This window comes from Podarcis erhardii (genome assembly GCF_964252035.2).
Source record: "Podarcis erhardii genome assembly, chromosome: 12".
Taxonomy (NCBI): domain Eukaryota; kingdom Metazoa; phylum Chordata; class Lepidosauria; order Squamata; family Lacertidae; genus Podarcis; species Podarcis erhardii.
In genome coordinates, this window is record NC_138513.1 from 24,797,328 (window position 1) to 24,817,500 (window position 20,173).

The following is a 20,173-nucleotide window of genomic DNA, read 5'->3' on the forward strand; positions in this document are numbered from 1 at the left end:
ACAACAGTGGTAGGGTAGATTGCATGTGTGATGTCCAGGTTTGTAAGCACTGAGCTTCATGGATTTTTGTTCCCATTGTAAGCTCTGTATGTGTAGAGAAAGGGCATGCAAGTCCAAAGCTCTGTTCTTGCTTCATCATGCATATGACCTACATGCTAAGACCTTATGTGACATGACCTTGCATCTCTGCTGACTGTGTCAACTGAAAGTCGAGAGGGCTTTGTTAAGAATTTCTCAATGTTTTGGTGTATATCTCAAATAAGCAACATTATTGAACTGTGGTCAGTTAGGGTTCCCACCACTTGTAAACCACTTTGGTCTCTATGCAAATAGCTGGATCTGCCGGGTGTGAGCTGATTTTTTATTTTATTTTATTTTATTTTATTTTATTTTAATTTAATTTAATTTAATTTAATTTAATTTAATTTAATTTAATTTTATGTCTACCACCCTTTATCTGCAGATCTCAGGGCAGTTCACAACATAAAAATGCAACATAAAAACATCTCCCATCTCTTTCCATATTCCACTCCCTTTGAGTGTAGAAGCCTGAATGCCACCTGAATGGAAAACGCACCATTCCAAATTCTGGTTGGCTTTCAAGATCATAGCAAACAAGCCACGTTTGCTTCCCAATTCTGGTGTGTGTTTTTTCTTGCTGACGCATCTGACAGCCAGATGATTCATTTTTCTTTGCTGATATTTGTCAAGATAGTTCCATGAGATCAAGCATGATTCTTAGTCTCTAGCCAATGCTATGCCTTCCAGATATTGTTGGACTACAACACCTACCAGCCCCAGCCAACATTTCTAATGGTAAGGGGTCCAACAACATGTGGAGAGGGCCCCATGTTGGCTATCCCAGCTGTATACAAAAGGTCCTTCTGTTGATGGAAGCTCTCTGGTTCAGTAGAGGCTTCTGTTGGTGCAACTGGAACAGGGATGATTTTCAGCCATTTGTCCTCCTGCATCAATTCCCAAGCTATTTAGAATGCCCCCCAGCCCTCTAGTGCAGATTTGGAAGGTGAATTGCCAAAACCCACCTCTCTCCCAGTTTCAGTGCTGTAAGCCTCTACTGGATCAATGTGCAAGGGTAAAACTAGGATAGAACCCAAAACTAAGTACTTGCAAACCTCAGGTTAACCTAAAATTCTTAGGGGTTTTACTTTATTTTTGACCTCTTTGAAATTACAGAACCTTGGAAAGAATGGGTTAGTAATCTGTTCCTTTCCGTACATAATGCCTGGGATCCAAAGCAGGGCATCCCCAGTTCTGTATCTCCAGGGGGTCTTTGGGCATTTTCTGAGACAGTGCCTCACCCCACGCCATGGGGCAAACCACTTCTGAAACTCAAGTGCTATTCTAAAAAGCCGTTTCTGATATAGCATGGCGGTCAGCTCTTCAACGAGAAAAAAAGTCCTGCAAAATTATACCAGTCTCATCTGAGCCCTCGGGCGCACCTAATGTAGCTCTTTGAATCACAGCCAATGTGTCTGGCAAGGGGACTGGCATTGCTGCTGAGCATGATTAAGAGCTAAAGAAGTGATGATAAAGGGAGGCTGAAGTAGATAAGCAATGTGGGAAACCCCCCCCCCACCCAAAAAAGGCCCATAGTAGGGAAAAAAGCAATACTTTAACATTGGTTTGTTAATGTTTGTCTCCTTCTACCACTCCACCCCAATGGGTCTTGGTAATGCTGTGCATGACACCCTCTCTCTCTGCTAAGTATTTCTGGAATGCACAAAATTGAGATTGTGATCTGGTATAGGGGCAGGATTTTCTCTCCTCTGTAAAGCAAAAGGTAGGTGACCTTGAACAATCTACTGCTGCAGATTAAGAACACTCAAAGGGATCACTGAATAAGTATTTCATAAGTGAAGAGAGAGACAGAATGCTGATCTCATTTGTTATTGGGGGGTGGGGGGAGTTTTAGGGCAGCGGGGAAGGAAACTTTCCCTCCCAGTATAATGGTTATAAATAATTTTATTATTTATAAGCTGCCCATCTGACTGGATTGCCCCAGCCACTCTGGGCGGCTCAGAACAAAATATTAAAAACACACTTAAACATCAACAATAAAAAACAATGATATAGTGAGGAGCTATCTTGCTCTCAACTATGTAACAATAATCTTGAACCCTGCAGTAGATTTCCTTCTGTTTTTTCCGCTCCACCCTCACTAGTAATGTAAACATATTCTGGATAGCCTCACAGCTTTCACAGATCCACAGCAAAGCTTGTGTTGTCCTGACCTGGGCTTCCTCTGCCTTTCCCAAATGTGCCCTGAACAAAAACTACAAGTATCACTGGAGTCTTGTGATATCAGCAAGCATAAAAAATGCAGTGTGTTCAGTGAAGATTGTCAGTGAAATGTCAGAATCCAGATAAATTTACCAGCATAGAATGTATGTCCACAGTTCAACGATGGACCCGTATAAGAATATAGGAAGCTGCTTTATATGCGGGCCATTGGACAATCTAGCTGACTGGCAGCAGTAGAAAAGGATATCGCCCAGCTCTACCTGAAGATGCAGGGAATTGAACATGCGATCTTATGCATGCAAAGCAGATACTCCACCACCGAGCTACAGCCCCTCCCTTTTGCCAGCTCAAGCAAAGTAGGGCCCCTTTTGACTTATCCCTTCCTGCCCTTGAAATGATTCTGTTTATGTGATCACAAATGTGTACATGATCACAAATGCCACAGTTCCACCTGCACAAATGTCCAGAAAAGGTGGATCTAATCTTATCAGATGATTACAGTGGGTGTGGGTATATTCTCTTTTAAGGATAATCCAGTGATGACTTACGATTGAGTTGCACTATAGCAGTCAGCAGGATTACATATGGTTAAATTATTTAAAGTTGGGGGTTTCGCCTGTTGCCTTTCGGGAAAGACAAATCTTGTGGTGTGCATCTAGTCTGTCTCTTGACTTAAACTGGTGAAAGGTATTTTCTGCTTGAAATTAGAATGATTCTGCCTGTCTAACACATCTGGCAAATTATCACAAACTGTTGCTCTCTGTGTGGATGTGGCTTTGCATACAGAGGGGAAAATTATAAGATCAAAACTGAAGGCTGAAGGCCAACAAAGCATAGCACACACACACACACACACACACACACACACACCCCGGTCCCCTGTATATTGAGGACCCTCTTTTAAAATATCAATGGCTTTGAAAAGTTGAAAGTAGTGTAGTTTTGCGTTTCCTGTGGAACCTATCAGTAGATAACAATTTACAGTCGGTGCCTTCTTCACAGCTGAATGGAGAAGAGGTGCTTGTTCAGTGAAATGGAGCAGCTGCACCCGGTTTGTCCTGTCTCACATTAACATTTTGCTTTTTAATCAAGACCTTCACAGTCCTCTGCTACAGTTTTTCAGGACAGAAGTGGTCAGTTGCGAGGCAGCTGCAGCATAATTCAACATGTACATGAAAGCAAAATTAAAATAATAATGTGGAACTTCTGAGAAGTGAAGTAGTCCCTTAATGTTGCCCAACCTTAATGTTGCTAAACCAAATTCAGATGGCAGAATGAAAACCTTGTTTATTTTCAAAAAAAGGGTGCTGCTAAGTATTCTCTGCGGCAGAATGGAGGTTTTAACACTTCTTTTTAAGCTCAACCAGAACTTGAAAGGCTAGATATGTAGATCCGAATATATTGGTTTGAAGTCTTATGGCAAAATAATTGATGCCTATGCAATAGCATAAAAAGATCTGAGAAAGATACACTTTTCTCAATTTGTTTATGTATTGCTAGACAGTGGGTTCCCAAAATGGGCACCATGGGTGGGGGGGCAGTGGGATTACCTAGGGGAGGCGCTAAGAGGTAGGCAGGTGCAAATCGCTATCAAGTTTTGTAAAGCTGGTATCACTGGATCAAGTTTATCAATTTTGTTGAATTAAACTAAATGTGCAATCAATCATTTATGTTTTGAATTTTACTGTGTTACTGTCTTCTTTAGTGGATTGTGCAAACTGCAATTCTAGGGGACACTGGAGATGAGATTATAGAACTAAGGGGGCAGTGGCTCGAAAAAGTTTGGGAACCACTGCTTCAGAAAACCTGCTTCTTCTAGGTGCTCAGAAGTCTTTACAACTGGAGTTGCAGAAACCCGTATGAATTATCAAGCTGTGGCCTGGGAATGGCTTTCAGGTGGGCCTCTGTCTCCAGGCCATGCTGTTGCCTTTCAGCTATCAGCAGCAGCTGCCCACAAGCACCTGCAAGAGCAGGAGTTGGTTAAAGAGAGCAAGGTTGTAGTATGGAAAGTTGCCAGGCAAGGAAGGAAAGAGGGGAGAGAGATAACAGGAAGGAAGGAGGTGAAAGGGACTGATAGGAAATGGGAAGTGCTGGGTGCAGTGCTTTTTGATGCCCCGCTTTACACACACACAAGCACACTTGCACCCCAGTTCCTCCCCACTTCCCATTAGGTATGGAAGCTTACACAAGCTCCCCTGCTCTCTAACGGCCCGGAGTGAGTCTTATAACTGCTGCAAAACGGGTGCTTTCATACCAGAAGAAAGCACAGCCCTGCAGGTGCTTCCCCCGCAGGAAACAACTATGTAACTGGGCTGTCGCCACTCAGCACATGGGTTTGAAGGGCATGAAAGGAGCCTGCACTTGACAGTTTTTCCTCAAGCCCCTGGGTCTTTGTATCTGCAATTTGTTTGGACTTGGGGCTCTTATGTTTTACAGGATTCAGTAATGAAATTAAGGTTGCCCAGTACTGTAGAATAATAACTTGGCAAATATCAGAAAGCATGTGTAAATTGACAGTTCAGGTTTTCTCTCTCTCTTTTATGTGTGTGCAGGAGGAGTCTGGCAACTTTTGTTTTACATGACAAGCTGCCCTCCAAAATTGTTCTTTGCAAATGAACACTTTTGCATGAGGAGCAGTATCTTTTGACTCTCAGATTTGGAACACAAATGTTTTTGACTTGAGTGTCTCCTCTTCTTGCCCAGGGCCTTAACTTCACATTCTTTGTATATGCACAACTGTTGGACTGCCTTGGGCTGCCATCATGCTGCCTGTTCCACATGTTCAATTTTTTTTGTCAGTGGTGCCAGGTGCAAACTCAGCTTTAAAAATATACTTAGATTGGTTGCCACCACAATCTGAAATATTTAAAATGCTTTTACCTTCACTTCCATCTGTTTTTAACTCATAGCACTTTATCAGTAGATAGGACTTTCAGGGCTTTTGGGATGGAACTGGAAGATCAATGTTATTTTATTTTTGTTTTGCTTTGATCCATTTGAGGATATGGGTCCATTAGCAAAAATGTTATTTGTACTTTTTAATGGAACGCTTTGGCCCAATGTGTCTGTGCTCTTCTCACCTACTGAAACATGGAATTCTAATGAGAAACATGCCCTAGTCTGATTCCGCTGGGCTCCAGACTTTTGTCTTCAGTTTGGGGAGAGACTGTTGGGTAGATCTCTAGATGTAGAGTTCCTTGGGAGTTTTGATGTCAAAATAACCTTGTGTGTGGATTGCACAGAGCAAATGGCTAGATTTTGAAACAGCTTGATAATGTAGTACTTCTGTGTTATTTTATGAGACTTGCCTGTTTTCCACATAAAGCCTGGAGTGCTCTCCCAAGCATATGTTGCAGAACAACATGATAACTTAGGGGCAGGCGATGAAGGAGAGAAAATAGGCCTGAACCTGCTGGTATTAAGCATTCTGACTCTGTTAAGCTTCATGCATATCTTGAATTTTAATATTTTGGTAAATCTGCCATGTACACATAACAATACAGCTCCAAGTCTGGAGAAGACTCTGGGTGGGTGGTTATCTCTAATCATGAGATGTCACTTTGGGTCAGGGGGGCGGTCATTAGACAAATAGTTGCAACATTTTTGAGCTTTTGGTTTCCCTGTGGCCGCCTCTGGTGGGCTTTTATGTCTTTGCACCTACTCGTTTCCTTTAATTGGCTAGCCTTGCTTCCAAAGAAGTGGCCAATAGAATAGCCTGCATTCGCTGCTCTTGTCAGGAAAACAAATGTTTCTGTTGCCCTTCAGGAGGCTCATGGTGACACAGTTTTTCAGAACACCCTGTTTAGTACAGTCTCCTGCAGATGTTCATCTGGCTTGCTTTTATCACACCAAAAGCAGCTTTTGTCAGAATCAAAGATAGACTGTGTGCTAGCCCTCTGTTCCACTTGAAGCTACAAGGATGGTGTCATCTTAACCACATTGTGTGTCCTCAAGTGTATGTACAAGGCCATCATCACGATGAGCTTGGGCTTCGTGTTTTCAGTGTCCCAAGAGGTGATACTTCTGTATTAACAAGCATCCAACCCTACGTTTTTTTCAGGCAGCATGAGAAGGTTGAAAGTAATGATAACTGCATTCAAAAACAGTTGCTGGTTATCGTTGTGGTGTCTCTTTCTTCTAGCTTTGTGTGAGTCCTAATTTTAGAAGTTGTTGTGAAAGATATCTAGTTTGGCAGCATAGCAAGATCACAAACGAAACAGTACAAATGAGATTTCACAGTAGGAAGGAAATAGGAACCCATTCAGAGGTCTCAGTCGGCCACAACTATGCTACCTCTACTAATAATTACGTAAACGTGGTTCAACATAGTAGACCAGAAAATTTCAAAATGCTTGATCTCTCCTTTTCAGTGAATTTCTCAGTGCATCAGAAGTATCTTCATTATAATGCAAAACATCTTTGATGTTAAAATTTGCAAACACGACAGCTCTCTACTGAAATGCAGTGTGACATGATGTGCCCTTTTGTTGAACAATACCTATGTTTTTATAAACAAGTTTGTATTTTATAACCAATTTTGAAAATGTTTCCAATAAGAAGAGAGGGAAGTAGTTTGTGATGAGGAAACTATTTATGAGAAACATTTTGCGGAATAAGAAGTTTGCTGAAGCACATGGAACACGTCTCATTTTTTCAGCTGTTTCTTGAACATTTTACTGCCTGTTAATTTCAGTGTTAGATGTCTTGATTTGGGCTGGGTTTTGGTGGGGAAGCAATTTGCAAACTTTTACATTGTAAGTGATGTTGCAGTCATGAAAGGGACCAATAACACAAATCTCTTGCATTGTGTCTTCTAGGCAATACAGTGAATGAAGAAAGCAATGAGTCTTCAGGACTTGAGGGTGACCAGACTACACAGGTCAGAAATCCCTCTTTTAACTCTGTCTGAAAAAAGGATATGGTTGGGGATAGCAGGAGTTACTAAACATCAGCTGTGGTTTTCTGTATTTAGATAAGATTTCAAAAACGTAATTCTTTTTTCTCAAGCACTGTAAGGCATGCAGAGGAGGCTGACTTTTTCTATGAGCAGCAAAAGCATCAGGCACAAGTTGCAAATCTGGCCACACTCGGGATGCAGCCCAACCATAGCTCTGTCAAAATTGTGGAGTGAGGCAGGACTTTATTATGAAAGGGAGGAGGTTCCTATGTTTCTGTAGTCCAGCCCACGTCATGACTTGACATCATCACTTTCTGTTAGGTGGATGAAGTTACATGGTATATGCCCCCCTACTTCATCGTGCCAGCCTTCTTCCCTTACTTACAGTGATCTGTTAAACATTTACTGCTGATGAGAATAAACTGGAAACATAGCCTTACCAGGCTCAAACATAAAAGACTTCTAGAAGATTTAAAGTACACAAAGCATTGAAAATTAATGTGTAAAAGAAAAAATGCTACAACTGCTATATGCAAGCCAGTATACTTGGTTTAATTTTTAGATAATTGCTTTATTTAAATACTTAATGTTGTAGCCAATGTTAGTGCTACTCAGAGTAGATTAACTGAGCACAACTTACTTAGTCATCTAATGGGCATGACATGCTTAGCTTCATTCATTTTAGTAGGTCTACTCTGGGTATGCTTAGTTGGAGACAACCCTTTTAAACTAGCATTTATATGAGAGAGTGTGTTCGTGGGAGGGACACAAATATGCACGAGTAGTACTGGTAATGACTAGATTTTCTGGTGTCAAAACAGTTTCACTGGCCAAAACTGTAAGTCATTTTGCAGGATAGTGGAGCATACCATTGGATTATTTAGAGATGGTTCTTTCTTTGCTTCCTAACTGTTGCTAATCTACTTTTATGGACATATGATGTCCATTGCTTGCAATCAATGTATCCCTATAATAGACCTGGTTCAGTAAAAAGTTATGTTATTCAGATTTGTAGTGCTAATTAATATAACTAATGAGTTCTGAAAAAGGAACTGTGTGTGTTGCAAACACTTTACTTTTTAGTTCATTGTAGTAGCACTCGCTGCCAAAGAGGCAAGCTGCTAATGACTTTGAAAATGGCTTGTTTCTTCATTATTAATTGCTGTAGTAAAAATATGAAAGAAAATTGTGGTTGCACATATTGGATGGTATCCAGTGTTAGTTCCATTCATAATAAACTCATTGAAATCCATAGATTTAAGTTCCTTAAATCATTGGTGTGGCTGTTTTTTCTTCTCAGTGGGTCTGCTCTGAATATGACTAAGTTGTACCTCTGGTGGCAAACGGGATCCGTTCTGGAGCCCCATTCGCAACATGAGCAGAATGCAACCTGTGGGTCGCGATTCGCCACTTCTGCGCATGCGCGTGACGTCATTTTGAGCGTCTGCACATGCGCGAGCGGCGAAACCCGGAAGTAACCCCTTCCGGTACTTCCAGGTCGCCGCGGGATGCAACCTGAAAAGATTTAACCTGAAGCAAACGTAACAAGAGGTATGACTGTATATCCTTTAATTCCCGTTCATATCTGTAAACATAATATATGTCTTTATTTGTATTGTGGCCACTATATTGTCTCTTTTGGCTAAGTATAATGACATAGTCAATGAAAAATATTAGAATATAAAGATTCAGGTGTCATACATTTATAAATACATTTATAGCACAGATGAAATGCTACTGTAGCAGCTAAGGCTTATGGTATAGTGAAATTTGTCTCTAGGTAGCAGGTTTTGGTCACACATAGAACCTTGATGGCAGAAAGTGAGGAGGAATTAAAGAACCTTTTATTGAGGGTGAAAGAGGAGAGCGCAAAATATGGTCTGAAGCTCAACATCAAAAAAACGAAGACAAAATAGAAGGGGAAGAAATGGAGGCAGTGAGAGATTTTACTTTCTTGGTCTCCATGATCACTGCAGATGGTGACAGCAGCCACGAAATTAAAAGACGCCTGCTTCTTGGGAGAAAAGCAATGACAAACCTAGACAGCATCTTAAAAAGTAGAGACATCACCTTGCCAAAAAAGGTCCATATAGTAAAAGCTGTGGTTTTCCCAGTGGTGACGTATGGAAGTGAGAGCTGGGCCATAAAGAAGGCTGATCGCCAAAGAATTGATGCTTTTGAATTATGGTGCTGGAGGAGACTCTTGAGAGTCCCATGAACTGCAAGAAGAACAAACCTATCCATTCTGAAGGAAATCAGCCATGAGTGCTCACTGGAAGGACAGATTGTGAAGCTGAGGCTCCAATACTTTGGCTACCTCATGAGAAGAGAAGACTCCCTGGAAAAGACCCTGATGTTGGGAAAGATGGAGGGCACAAGGAGAAGGGGATGACAGAGGACGAGATGGTCGGACAGTGTTCTCGAAGCTACCAGCGTGAATTTGACCAAACTGCGGGAGGCAGTGGAAGACAGAAGTGCCTGGCGTGCTCTGGTCCATGGGGTCACGAAGAGTCGGACACGACTAAACGACTAAACAACAACAGAACCTACTTTGCTTCCAAAACTCTCTCCAGATAGGCTTTTCTGACACCTGCTCTTATGTCTTTTAAGTTTTTTTTTAAAATGATTTGTGTTTAATATATGCTGAAATGTGTTCTATGTTTATATTTACCATTTTAATTGTTTCGGGTTGGAGGCAACCCATTGTTAAAGCAACTTAAAACTAAAACAACTTGCATAATAGAATGACTTCATTGGATACAACCCTGTGTCTTTAAATTTCTTTCTTTGTTGATTTAATAATGTAAGCTATCCCCAGAGTAGAAACGCTCATGGATGGGAGATGAATGGTTTAAATAAACAAACAAGTCATCTATATACTAATACTGATTCAAATCTTCCCATGCTTTTGTAACCAAAACCTCATTATAGATACTTATGAGAGATATCAGAAATTTATAGCAGAAATTACCTATGGCTGGGAGAGGTGAAAACAGCCCCATAATAATTTGGTGGCACAGGCTGCTGCTGCATTTACCAGGGGCCAGAATCTTACCACGGTGGGCGGACAGGGAAAATTGAAAGGCTGGTGAGAGAGATGGAAGAGTACTGGTCAGACCTAGACCTGCATAGCTTCAACAACAACAACAACAACAACAATTTTTATTTATATCCCACCCTCCCCAGCCGAAGCCGGGCTCAGGGCGGCTAACAACAATAAAATAGTGCAACATTCTAAAAACATTTCATTATAAAAGTTAATTAAAATCAGCAAGGTGATGGGCTCCTGTGCTTTCTGACCATATGTGTGTGTCTTTTGTAGAAAGGACCATCTCATTGTTTGGCTGTTTCACCCTGAGAAACTATTTGCAAATGTCCCCAGAGGTGGAAGAAAGAAAGAGCTGCCCATGGAGAATTTAATTGGACATGAGTTTATACAACCCCCCATCCAACCCGGCCCCCTCAAAAATGAAGTGGGGAAACCCAAATGGAGCAAAAAAACTCATCAGTTAGAAAGAACTGAGCATGCCCAGTGGGCATGAAATGCCTAATGACTGTTGCCAGGGAAACCTTGGGGGAGGGGATTTAAAGGGAATCTGGAATTCCAAGCAGGGAGTGATGTACACTGCAACATTTTGTTGCAGTTCCCTCTGAAAAATAAATAAAAAACAAAAAATAATAATTACCTACATAAGATGTACCCTAAGGAAGTGTTCCAAAAATATGGCAAACTTTGTTGTCCATCACACTTCAGAAAGTTTTTACAAAAGATTAATTGCTTACATAAGGTTCGCCAAGTAATAAGGAGTCCTTATTTTAGACCTAGTTTGCACGGTAGGGAGGAATTAGGGAACATGGACAGAATAGGTACCTAGGGAGAAAGTGATAAAGAAATGTTTGACATCATGTTTCTAAGAAAAGAATGGTACTGAAAATAGTAGACAAAAGATAATGGCCTTAATTTTCAGTAAAGTACCATTAGGTAGTAAGAAAAGAAAACAAGAGAAAAAACTGTGAAATAGTTTTCAAATTAAGATGGAGTCAGAAAAGCTGTTCATTTCTGAAAGTTATTTTGGGAAATGCCAATGCTAACACAATACTGTGTACTCGGACAAATTAAACAAACTAGGAAAATTAGAAGGAACAAATATTTCATTGCTGATGAGAAGAATTCAGGAACCTCATTGGCATTAGAAGCATGGAAGAATGATTCTTTGTATAAAATATGTTTTCAAGCATAGTAAAAGTGAGGAAGACAAACGCCTCAAGTGAATTATATGTGATTGGGGATAGCAGGAACTACAGGCAAAAAAGCTGATCAGTCTGTGAACCCCATCACAAGACTGCTGCTACCCATACTCTTGCCGCTGTTTTTCCCCCACTGTACCTATTTAAATGGCACAAGGAGTGACAGCTGTCGCCATCTTGTTACCTGCTACCAATTTATTTTTTATTTGGGGAGCTTAGGGGAAAATATTGAAATATGAAATGCAGCAATGAATGAGGGAAGTCTAGTTGATCACTGCAGTCCTTTCTGAAAACAGCTTTTGGTATATCATTTGCCCTCTTTGCTAGTGCTTTTGAGATTATTCGCAGGGAAGTGAATCGGTGAAAAATATAATACTGGGACTGGTCATGCACATCACTTTTTCATGTTTGAATATGGTAGATCCCTGAATTTGTTCTCAAGGGACCAAAAGAATAAGGCTATGTCTGAAGACTGTGTACTCTTTATTGTGCAATCACACTATGTATATCCCAAAACTGCTTTGGGTAGTTGTAGCTCACCAATAATTGGAGGACCGAAGATTCCCCACACCTGCCTTACAAGGACAGAAAAAAATGTGAGGAAAATTTGCAAGGAGAAAAATGCAAAATGGTGCCACAAAGCAGTAATTTTAACATGCATTGCCTCACAGAAATCCTAGGAAGATGTAATTGGTGTTCACATAGAAATATTTAAGATCAAACTATCTGTTTTTGTCAACTTAAAACATTTATTGATACCACTTTTATTGTTTATTTCTATCATTTTATGGGTTGCTGTTAGAGATGTAATGTCATGGAGGGGGAAACAATTTTTTGTACAGCTCTCCCCCATTTTTATGTTTTCTAAGTCTTCACATCTCTAGTTGCTGTGTATAGGCAAGCTTCTAAACAGGCTGAATAAAATGAAACAAATAGATCACTTTTCCTAGGAAGTTTGCAGACATTGACTGATGTTTAAACCTTTATTTCCATGCCTGTGCATTACAAAGAACAAACTGTAAAGTTGATAGATGTTTGTGTTCTAAGCTATGCATTGAAATGGAGACAGAAATGCTTGTGTGGTTATGAATAAACAAGAAGGGCATAGCTACTAGTGAGTCATATTTCATGTATTTGCATGTCAAAAAGTTCTTTGGAAAACATTGCACAAGGATATGCGGCAAACACTTCCAACTTTCCCCCCAATAATAAATATATGAAGGTTTGCTTCATATGAAGGAACCTACCGTATTTTTCGCCCTATAGGACGCACTTTTTCCCCTCCAAAAATGAAGGGGAAATCTGGGTGCGTCCTATGGGGCGAATGCAGGCTTTCGCTGAAGCTTGGAGAGCGAGAGGGGTCGATGCGCACCGACCCCTCTCGCTCTCCAGGCTTCAGGAAGACATCCGCAGCCTAGGCAGCCATGCGGGAGTTCCCACAGGGCTGTCTAGGCTGCGGATAGTAGCCTGCTTCCCGGAACGCCGGGCGCGCTGAAAGCAGAGCGCCCGGTGCTTCGGGAACACATCTGCAGCCTAGGCAGCCCTGCGGGAGGTCCCACAGGGATGTCTAGGCTGCGGATAGCAGCCTGCTTCCCGGAGCGTCGGGCGCCCTGAAAGCAGAGCGCCCGGTGCTTCGGGAACGCATCCGCAGCCTAGGCAGCCCTGTGGGAGTTCTCCGCAGGGCTCCCCACGCTGCGGATAGCAGCCTGCCACCCGGCAGGCGACGTGCCCTGAAGCAGAGCGCCCCGTGCGCCGGCAGACATCCACAGCGTGGGGAGCCCTGCAGGAGTTCCCCGCAGGGTTCCCCACACTGCGGATAGCAGCCTGCCGCCCGGCGGGTGGGGCGCCCTGAAGCAGAGCGCCCCGCGTGCCGGACAGACATCCGCAGCGTGGGGAGCCATGCAGGAGTTCCCCGCAGGGTTCCCCACGCTGCGGATAGCAGCCTGCCGCCTGAGGCAGACATCGGCTAGCCCCACAAGCTCGGGGGACAGCAGGGAGGCGCAGCGCCGTTCCTCGACCTGGTTCGGTTGACCCGACCTGCTTTTGGGGGGGAAATAAAGGGGAAAAAAATTTCCTTTATTTCCCCCCCAAAAAACTAGGTGCGTCCTATGGGACGGAGCGTCCTATGGGACGAAAAATACGGTATCTTATGTAATCACAATTGTATTAAATATATTGTGTATCCCCAAGAAATGTTCTCTTTTTGTATATGCCTTCCTTGAACACAAGTGCTTCAAATTCCGCCTTGGACTTCAACTCTGTTCTACTGCTTTTAGGCAGTGCTGACATTTATGAGCAGTGAAACCTTGGTCACAGTAATTTTCCTGGGTTTAGGGGCATCCATGGTGCTGTTATTGCTCATCTAAAAGGGGTGACAGTGGGCAAGGTCTTCTGAGTTGTAATTTCCAGTAATGGAGCAAAGTTGACTTTTCAGTAATGTGCTGCTGAAAGCAGTTTGCTGAACCAGAACTAAGACTTCCTAGAGGAGGGTGGCAAGAAGGTTAAACAAGAAACTATACAATTCTACAATTAGCTCACTGTCAGAGTTGTATGGCTTATTAGAGATGATGGCCTTTGTCATTTGGATCCATTCTCCTTGCTTAACAAAAAAATAATTTTAATTAAATTATATTGCAAAAAAGGCTCAGATTAAAAAAGGAAAACATTCCTGTCTGCAGAGGCAATATACATAGTTTATTTCCTTTTAACATTAGTCTCTTTTTGAAATTAACCTTTGAAGATGATGGGAGAGGACTGAGAAATCCATCTGTTCTCCTAATGCTGATCTTTGCTCTTAAATCACGAGACTGTCAACTCTTTATGATCACTAATATGGTTATTGTAGGTTGACAAATGTACTGCATTAGGGTGGTTATATGCCAAGGTGGTTTTTAGGACTGGGAGACTCAAGTTCCAAGCCCCAGTCAGTCATCAGGTTTGCTGGGTTGCCTTGGTCAACTTGCTGGATTATAGTTTAACTTTGTTTAACATAATTGCTGTATTGTCAATGACTTTGTGCATGGAAAACTACCATAGGAATTTTCATTAACAATAATTTATGTTGATGATTTTCCAAACGCTACTTGACTGAATTGTTCGGCCTTGAATCTCTGGCTGATATTCTTGACTCCCCACCCCCTCCTGCTTCATTTACTGCTCACCTATGTGCAGTCCTCAGAGTCTTGCCATTTCCTCCTTTTGTTCTTTGCTATCATAGTCCTTGTCTAAATGTCTTTTGGTTGCTCCAATCTTATTTTCAAAATACAGAGTTCTGCCCTTAAGAATGAATACTGAGTTGCAGTACCAGAGTCCACAGCTATCATTTCACCTATCCCCCTTTAATTCTCTCTTTGACTCATTAAGAAAATTAAGAGAATCGTTGTTGCTTTGTTTTGTTTCGCAGCAACCAACAGCATAGTATGCAATACCTGTAACAATAAATAAAACCTCATCTGATTCTGACAGATGGCATGATCATGAATTAGGATTTATAAAGCTTATCAAACATCTGTGTTTGAGTGCCCTGGGGAATAGACTGGTGCAAGAAACAAAGAAGGTAGTTGTAGAAATAACTGCTGTGGTTTGTATTTGTCTACTGTCACCTTGTAAAAGTAACTTATGCTTGCTTCTTTGACATTGCATTTTGCACTGATGGCCAGATGTGCTTTTCTTCAACAGATGCCAAATGTATTGGTGCTTCCTGTCAGTTATTTATAAAAAAGCATCCAAATACTGTTTTGTGAAGCTGATCACAAATTCACATATTTGCCCTCCAACCTTATTTTTCATTGCCCTGATTCTTCACTGTACTCTTCTCCTGCTTTATTGGGTGACTTATACTTCTAGTGGTCAAAATAAATCTTCCAGGGTCTACTTAATCCCTGCTTTCCAAAAGTCAACATCATACTTGCTTTCTTTTTCATTTAGATGGGCCTGGATAAACTTCAGCAGCTAGAAAACTGCAATCTAACAGCAACCACTTTACGCCGGTAATCTTCAAAATATATAACTTGTGCAGTAAAGCATCTCTTTGAATGGGAGTATTGTCTTCCTTTTCCCCCAGTGTGAGAGACAATTCTAGCATTGGCTGGGTCATCAAATATGTTACCCAGTACTATACCAGCAAAGAAATTAACAAGTGGTCAGTTTATTGTCTTGCTATTTGATCTTCAAAACAGACACTTGTAGTTTCAGGTTTACTGTTCAAAAGGAACCAGTGATCATTATAGGCAAGTGGGAAAATGCTATCTTTTATTGACCCTTGTTTGTGCTTTATAGTTCATATGAAAGACACAAGCTTCACATCTCCTCTGCTTGGGAGCTGGCTTTGGTCCAAAGCTATATGGGGAAACCAGAAGATGTGGCTCAACTTGTAGTGTGTGCATCTCAGAGTACACTTGCATACTCGGTTTGACACAAAGAGCCAAAGGTTTGAGGTCAGCTTGTTTCTGAAGAGGCAGTGGGTTGGGACTGGAAACATGCAGATATTTTTTTAACACTCTTCCACCAACAAAATGTGTGCTAAGGCAGAAAGAAAGTTACATAAATCATGCAACTTTAGCAAATTTGGCTGTGTGCAAATTTTGCATTATCTTCTACTTGTAGAAAGAGCTCAGCCCATTAGAAATCCTGCTGAACTCCCTTTGGGGTTTCAACAATTGCCCATGCACTTTGAAGGCTAACTTCACAGTTGTAAGTCCTGCAAATTTGCTTTTAAAATATTGAAAGCTGAGATTCTCAAGATGTTGGATTCTGTGATCAGTACCAGACTTTGGTGTGTCTGTGTTGTGGCACAGCACAGAAGAATTACATACACACATGTATATGTCCTGCATACTAAGCTCTTCAGAAAGATGCACTTTGGGCTGGTCAAGGCAGACAGAGGAGAATGGAAAGCCTTCTGCATCTTTGAACTGGATGATTGGCTCATGAGGTCGAGCAGAGCTGAAAGGAATCTTGGCAACAGCTGTAGTACAGCAATGTTAAAAGATCCAGAGAGTGCAGAAAAAGTTGCTATCATTTATAATCAATCCCTGATGCTTGCTCTTTTGCCCTTTCTCGTAATAATTAAGCTGATGCAAAGGAATTATTGAGCATGCACTCTTCCTCCAGCACTTTGTATTTCTATCATCACAATGTCTTTCCATTTTTGCAACACACCTTGCAAATATTTGGTAACAGGATGATAGCTTCAGTTTGATTTTTCCAGTTCCTAAATAGAACTGAGCAGTGATAGTTTGGGAGCAGAAGTCATGCCAAAGCTGAATGAGCTGTTCTTTGCTACAATTCAGAGAAATTGCTACTGAAGAGGATCCTGTTTATATAAAAATGCAGGAAGTCTCTACCAGAACTCTTTAAAAGAGATTAGAAGGGCAATTCAGAGTTGTACAATAGATGTAGATGAGTTCTTATATATGCAGTTACAGATAGGTAGCCGTGTTGGTCTGCCATAGTCAAAACAAAACAAATTCCTTCCAGTAGCACCTTAAAGACCAACTAAGTCAGTTCTTGGTATGAGCTTTCGTGTGCATGCACACTTCTTCAGATATATGTTTTCTTATATATGCTTTTGTCTTGAGATAACTTTGAGAGAGGTTTCATGACCACCCCCAAGTATGTTCTTTAGCGTCATGTTCCTATAAGCTTCATTTTACAAACCCTGTTAAGACATTTGTGCAAAATCTGAAAATGAGGAACAGCCAAAAACCAGTACCTTTTCATAGTAGTGGCTTCTCACCTCAGCTGTTTAATGAGTTGTTCTGAAGAATACTCATATATTTAGCCCGAAATTTCTCAGGCAGTTTAGGATTTGCAGCCTTTGTGTCTGATTTGAGAAAATAAAGGAAAACTACTACAAACCAGTGCAGAATTTCTCCCTCAGCCTGGCACTGATGTCCCTCTATACTCTATAGGAACACCTTGTACATCCCCACAGGATGCTGACTGTACTTCATAATTCCCAAAAGAACAGCCATTCTCATGATTCATCTCAATTCAAATTAAATCTTCTCAAGGACATCCACATTTTATTTTTAACTGTTCCTTCTCTTCTTTCAAAAAGGAACAGCTATAAAAATTGCTCCTCCTTGTTAGTCAGTCAGTAAGGGACAGGTGTGTGGTAGAATATATGGTAAAGTGGTCATCTTTATCCACCCAGAAGTAGGACAAGCTTATCAATGACTGCAAGTGGTTCAGGCTGTCAGTGGCTACTTCTGGGTTCGACAATAGGATGAGGCTATTGTAGGCTTCCAAGGACAATCTGGTTGGCTGCCGTGGAAACAAGATGCTGTACTTAACCCAAGTAGATCCATGCATGCTGCTAAACTTGTTCACATTAACCTCATACATTCACTGCATGTGGGGGGGGGGGTGGGGAGCAAGGTCATTCTAGCAAGCTCTGAAATCTCTCTGTGATTTCAGCTGAAGACATGTGTGTGACTTGGTTTGTGCATAATGGTAAGCTGAACTATGGCTTACCATGATTGAGCAAAGCGTGCCAGAGCGTGCTGATTTGGCTTCCTCTCCTGGTTTGCTTGGATAGAAAGAAACCATAAGCATTGGTTTGCATATGATACTAAATCAGTGCTCTGGTTCATTTACTCTCAGGAAACAAGGAAGGTACCAACATGCTTGCTCATTGTAAGCCATCATGCAGCTTATTGTGACATGTGAACCAGACCAGGGGATGTTAGATGAACAGAGATTTATACTAAGGACTATTGAGGCTGTTAGAATTCAGGCTCGGTCAGAGGTATGTGCCTATCTCTCCAGGCACCGGCTGAATTCTTTCGACCTCCCTCCGGCAACTCCCGGCAGGAAAAACACACGAGGTCCGTTCCGGCGATTTTCCTCAGGCTGTGAGAAAAACACACCAACTGCTTCTCCTCCTTCTCCTCCTCCCTGCATATCCCCAGGGAGGGGAATCAGACTCAGACAGAAATTTAACTACATGCTTTTATTCCTGTCTTTAGCAGTCATACAGTCAAAGATGTCTGCTCTCTTCAACAGACAGAGAGAAACTCCAAACTCCACCCATGTACATCCTGTACAGGTCATATGACACACACTGAGCTCACATCCTGTGCTCAATAAGGAGAATGGACTGCCCCTTTGTTTCCATGGCAACAGTCACATACATCCTGTCTGGCTTTGCAGCCACAAGCAGCTGACTGAGCTGCTAGAGCCTTTGCTTGCTGCAGCATTGCTGCTTTAGAATAACAGAGGCTAGGGCCAGGATTGTGTGTGTTATGGCACAGTGCATTATTTCCCCCCCATGATTGGCTGACATTATGAGACTTCCTGATTGGCTAGGGAGAGATGCTCCTTATGCCCTGGCTTTGTCAGCAAAGTTATATTTCCTAGCTGCTGATCAAGGTCTGCCTTCAGCTCTTGAAACTGAGTGCAGGAATCATGAGTTTGGGGAACATTCACGGCAGTCTAGTTCAGTCACCCACCGCACCAGCCCTGTTCCAGTGGGCTTCATTGACTGGAAAGGATTTTAACCTGGGTTTTCCATCTAAACCAGGGGCCTGCACCACTGTTCCTCAGACCTTGTGGGGGGCTGGACTATATATTATTTGGAGGGGGGGGAATGAACGAATTCCTATGCCCCACAAATAACCCAGAGATGCGTTTTAAATAAAAGCACACATTATCCTCATGTAAAAACACGCTGATTCCCAGACCATCCGTGGGCCGGATTTAGAAGGCGATTGAGCCAGATCTGGCCCCTGGGCCTTAGTTTGCCCACCCATTATCTAAACCCTCTGCTGTAGGTGCTTTGTTCTGCTGACTGCCCTTTCCAAATATAATTTGTTAAAACTCAGAAATAATGGGAGTCTTGGCTGATGTGTCCTGTGTTATTAACATTTGCCACTGAAGTGCTGTCTGCAAGCTCAAGCTTTCCATTGTAGGATATTGTACTATTACTCATCTCTTTGAATTGTGAACATCTCTTTGAATTGTGAATATACAGCATTTAGATAATGGGTGAACATTGCTGAACAAGAAAAGCACCTGTTTTTGTAAATAAATGTTTACCATCAGCTGTCATTGCAGCCTATAGTCAAGTCAAGTACTTTATTACGGTCATAGACCAGCATAAACAAAACATATACATAGATAGTATAACAGTATGAATCCAGGCGAATAATTATTAAATAAATAGGAGCTAGAACCAAACGTAGATTTAAACATAGAGTACTTAATTAAGGATAGACAATGGGTCTAAAAATTTATAAGAAAGATTAAAAGATTAAAAGATCAGTTAACACAGCTATATGGGTTGGGCTTCAGAAGTGCGGATCTAATAATATGGGCCTTCAGTTTAGGATTGAATTGTAGCATAGATCATTATTCGTCAAATATCTATCATGGCAGCGCAATATCTGGTGACTGAATATGTGACTTCAGGGCTCTCTTCCTGTGAACCAGACCAAGTTTTATTGGGACAAAAGCCAGCGACACCAAACACCACAAGACCAAACAAAAAGAAATCAACAACAACATCAAGAAGAAGAAGAAGAAAAAAGATTACACAAGGGAACTTCGCAGTGTGCCACTCAACAAAAGAAATTTACGCTTCCTGATTGCTAAAGTGCAAAATTTGGCCACCTCATATGATATTGAGCTTGAGGAATCTTCCAGAAGGTATTTTCGTATAATTTCGGGGGAGGATTCCAAATAATGTTGTAGGGGTATAAATTTTGATAAAAGCGGCAAAATGAGTTGAGCTCGTTCTTCACTATAAAATTCGCAAAATAGAAG

The 20,173-nt window shown here is 41.6% G+C and overlaps 1 protein-coding gene across 3 annotated transcripts in view; it reads left to right on the forward strand.

Annotated features, from left to right (window-relative positions):
• The window catches only part of UMAD1 (UBAP1-MVB12-associated (UMA) domain containing 1), a 38,063-nt gene that overhangs the window by 9,641 nt on the left and 8,249 nt on the right, over positions 1–20,173 (forward strand). For 2 of the 3 annotated variants that reach the window (XR_014149902.1, XM_081834015.1), the window contains exons 2-3: positions 7,080–7,141; positions 15,335–15,396. Coding sequence is in view for 2 of the 3 variants with exons in the window: in XM_081834015.1 (XP_081690141.1) it covers positions 7,080–7,141; positions 15,335–15,396 (124 nt within the window). In the remaining variant the exon portion in view is untranslated. The remainder of the gene's footprint in view (positions 1–7,079; positions 7,142–15,334; positions 15,397–20,173) is intronic. The other variant, XM_081834014.1, reaches the window with a different exon arrangement.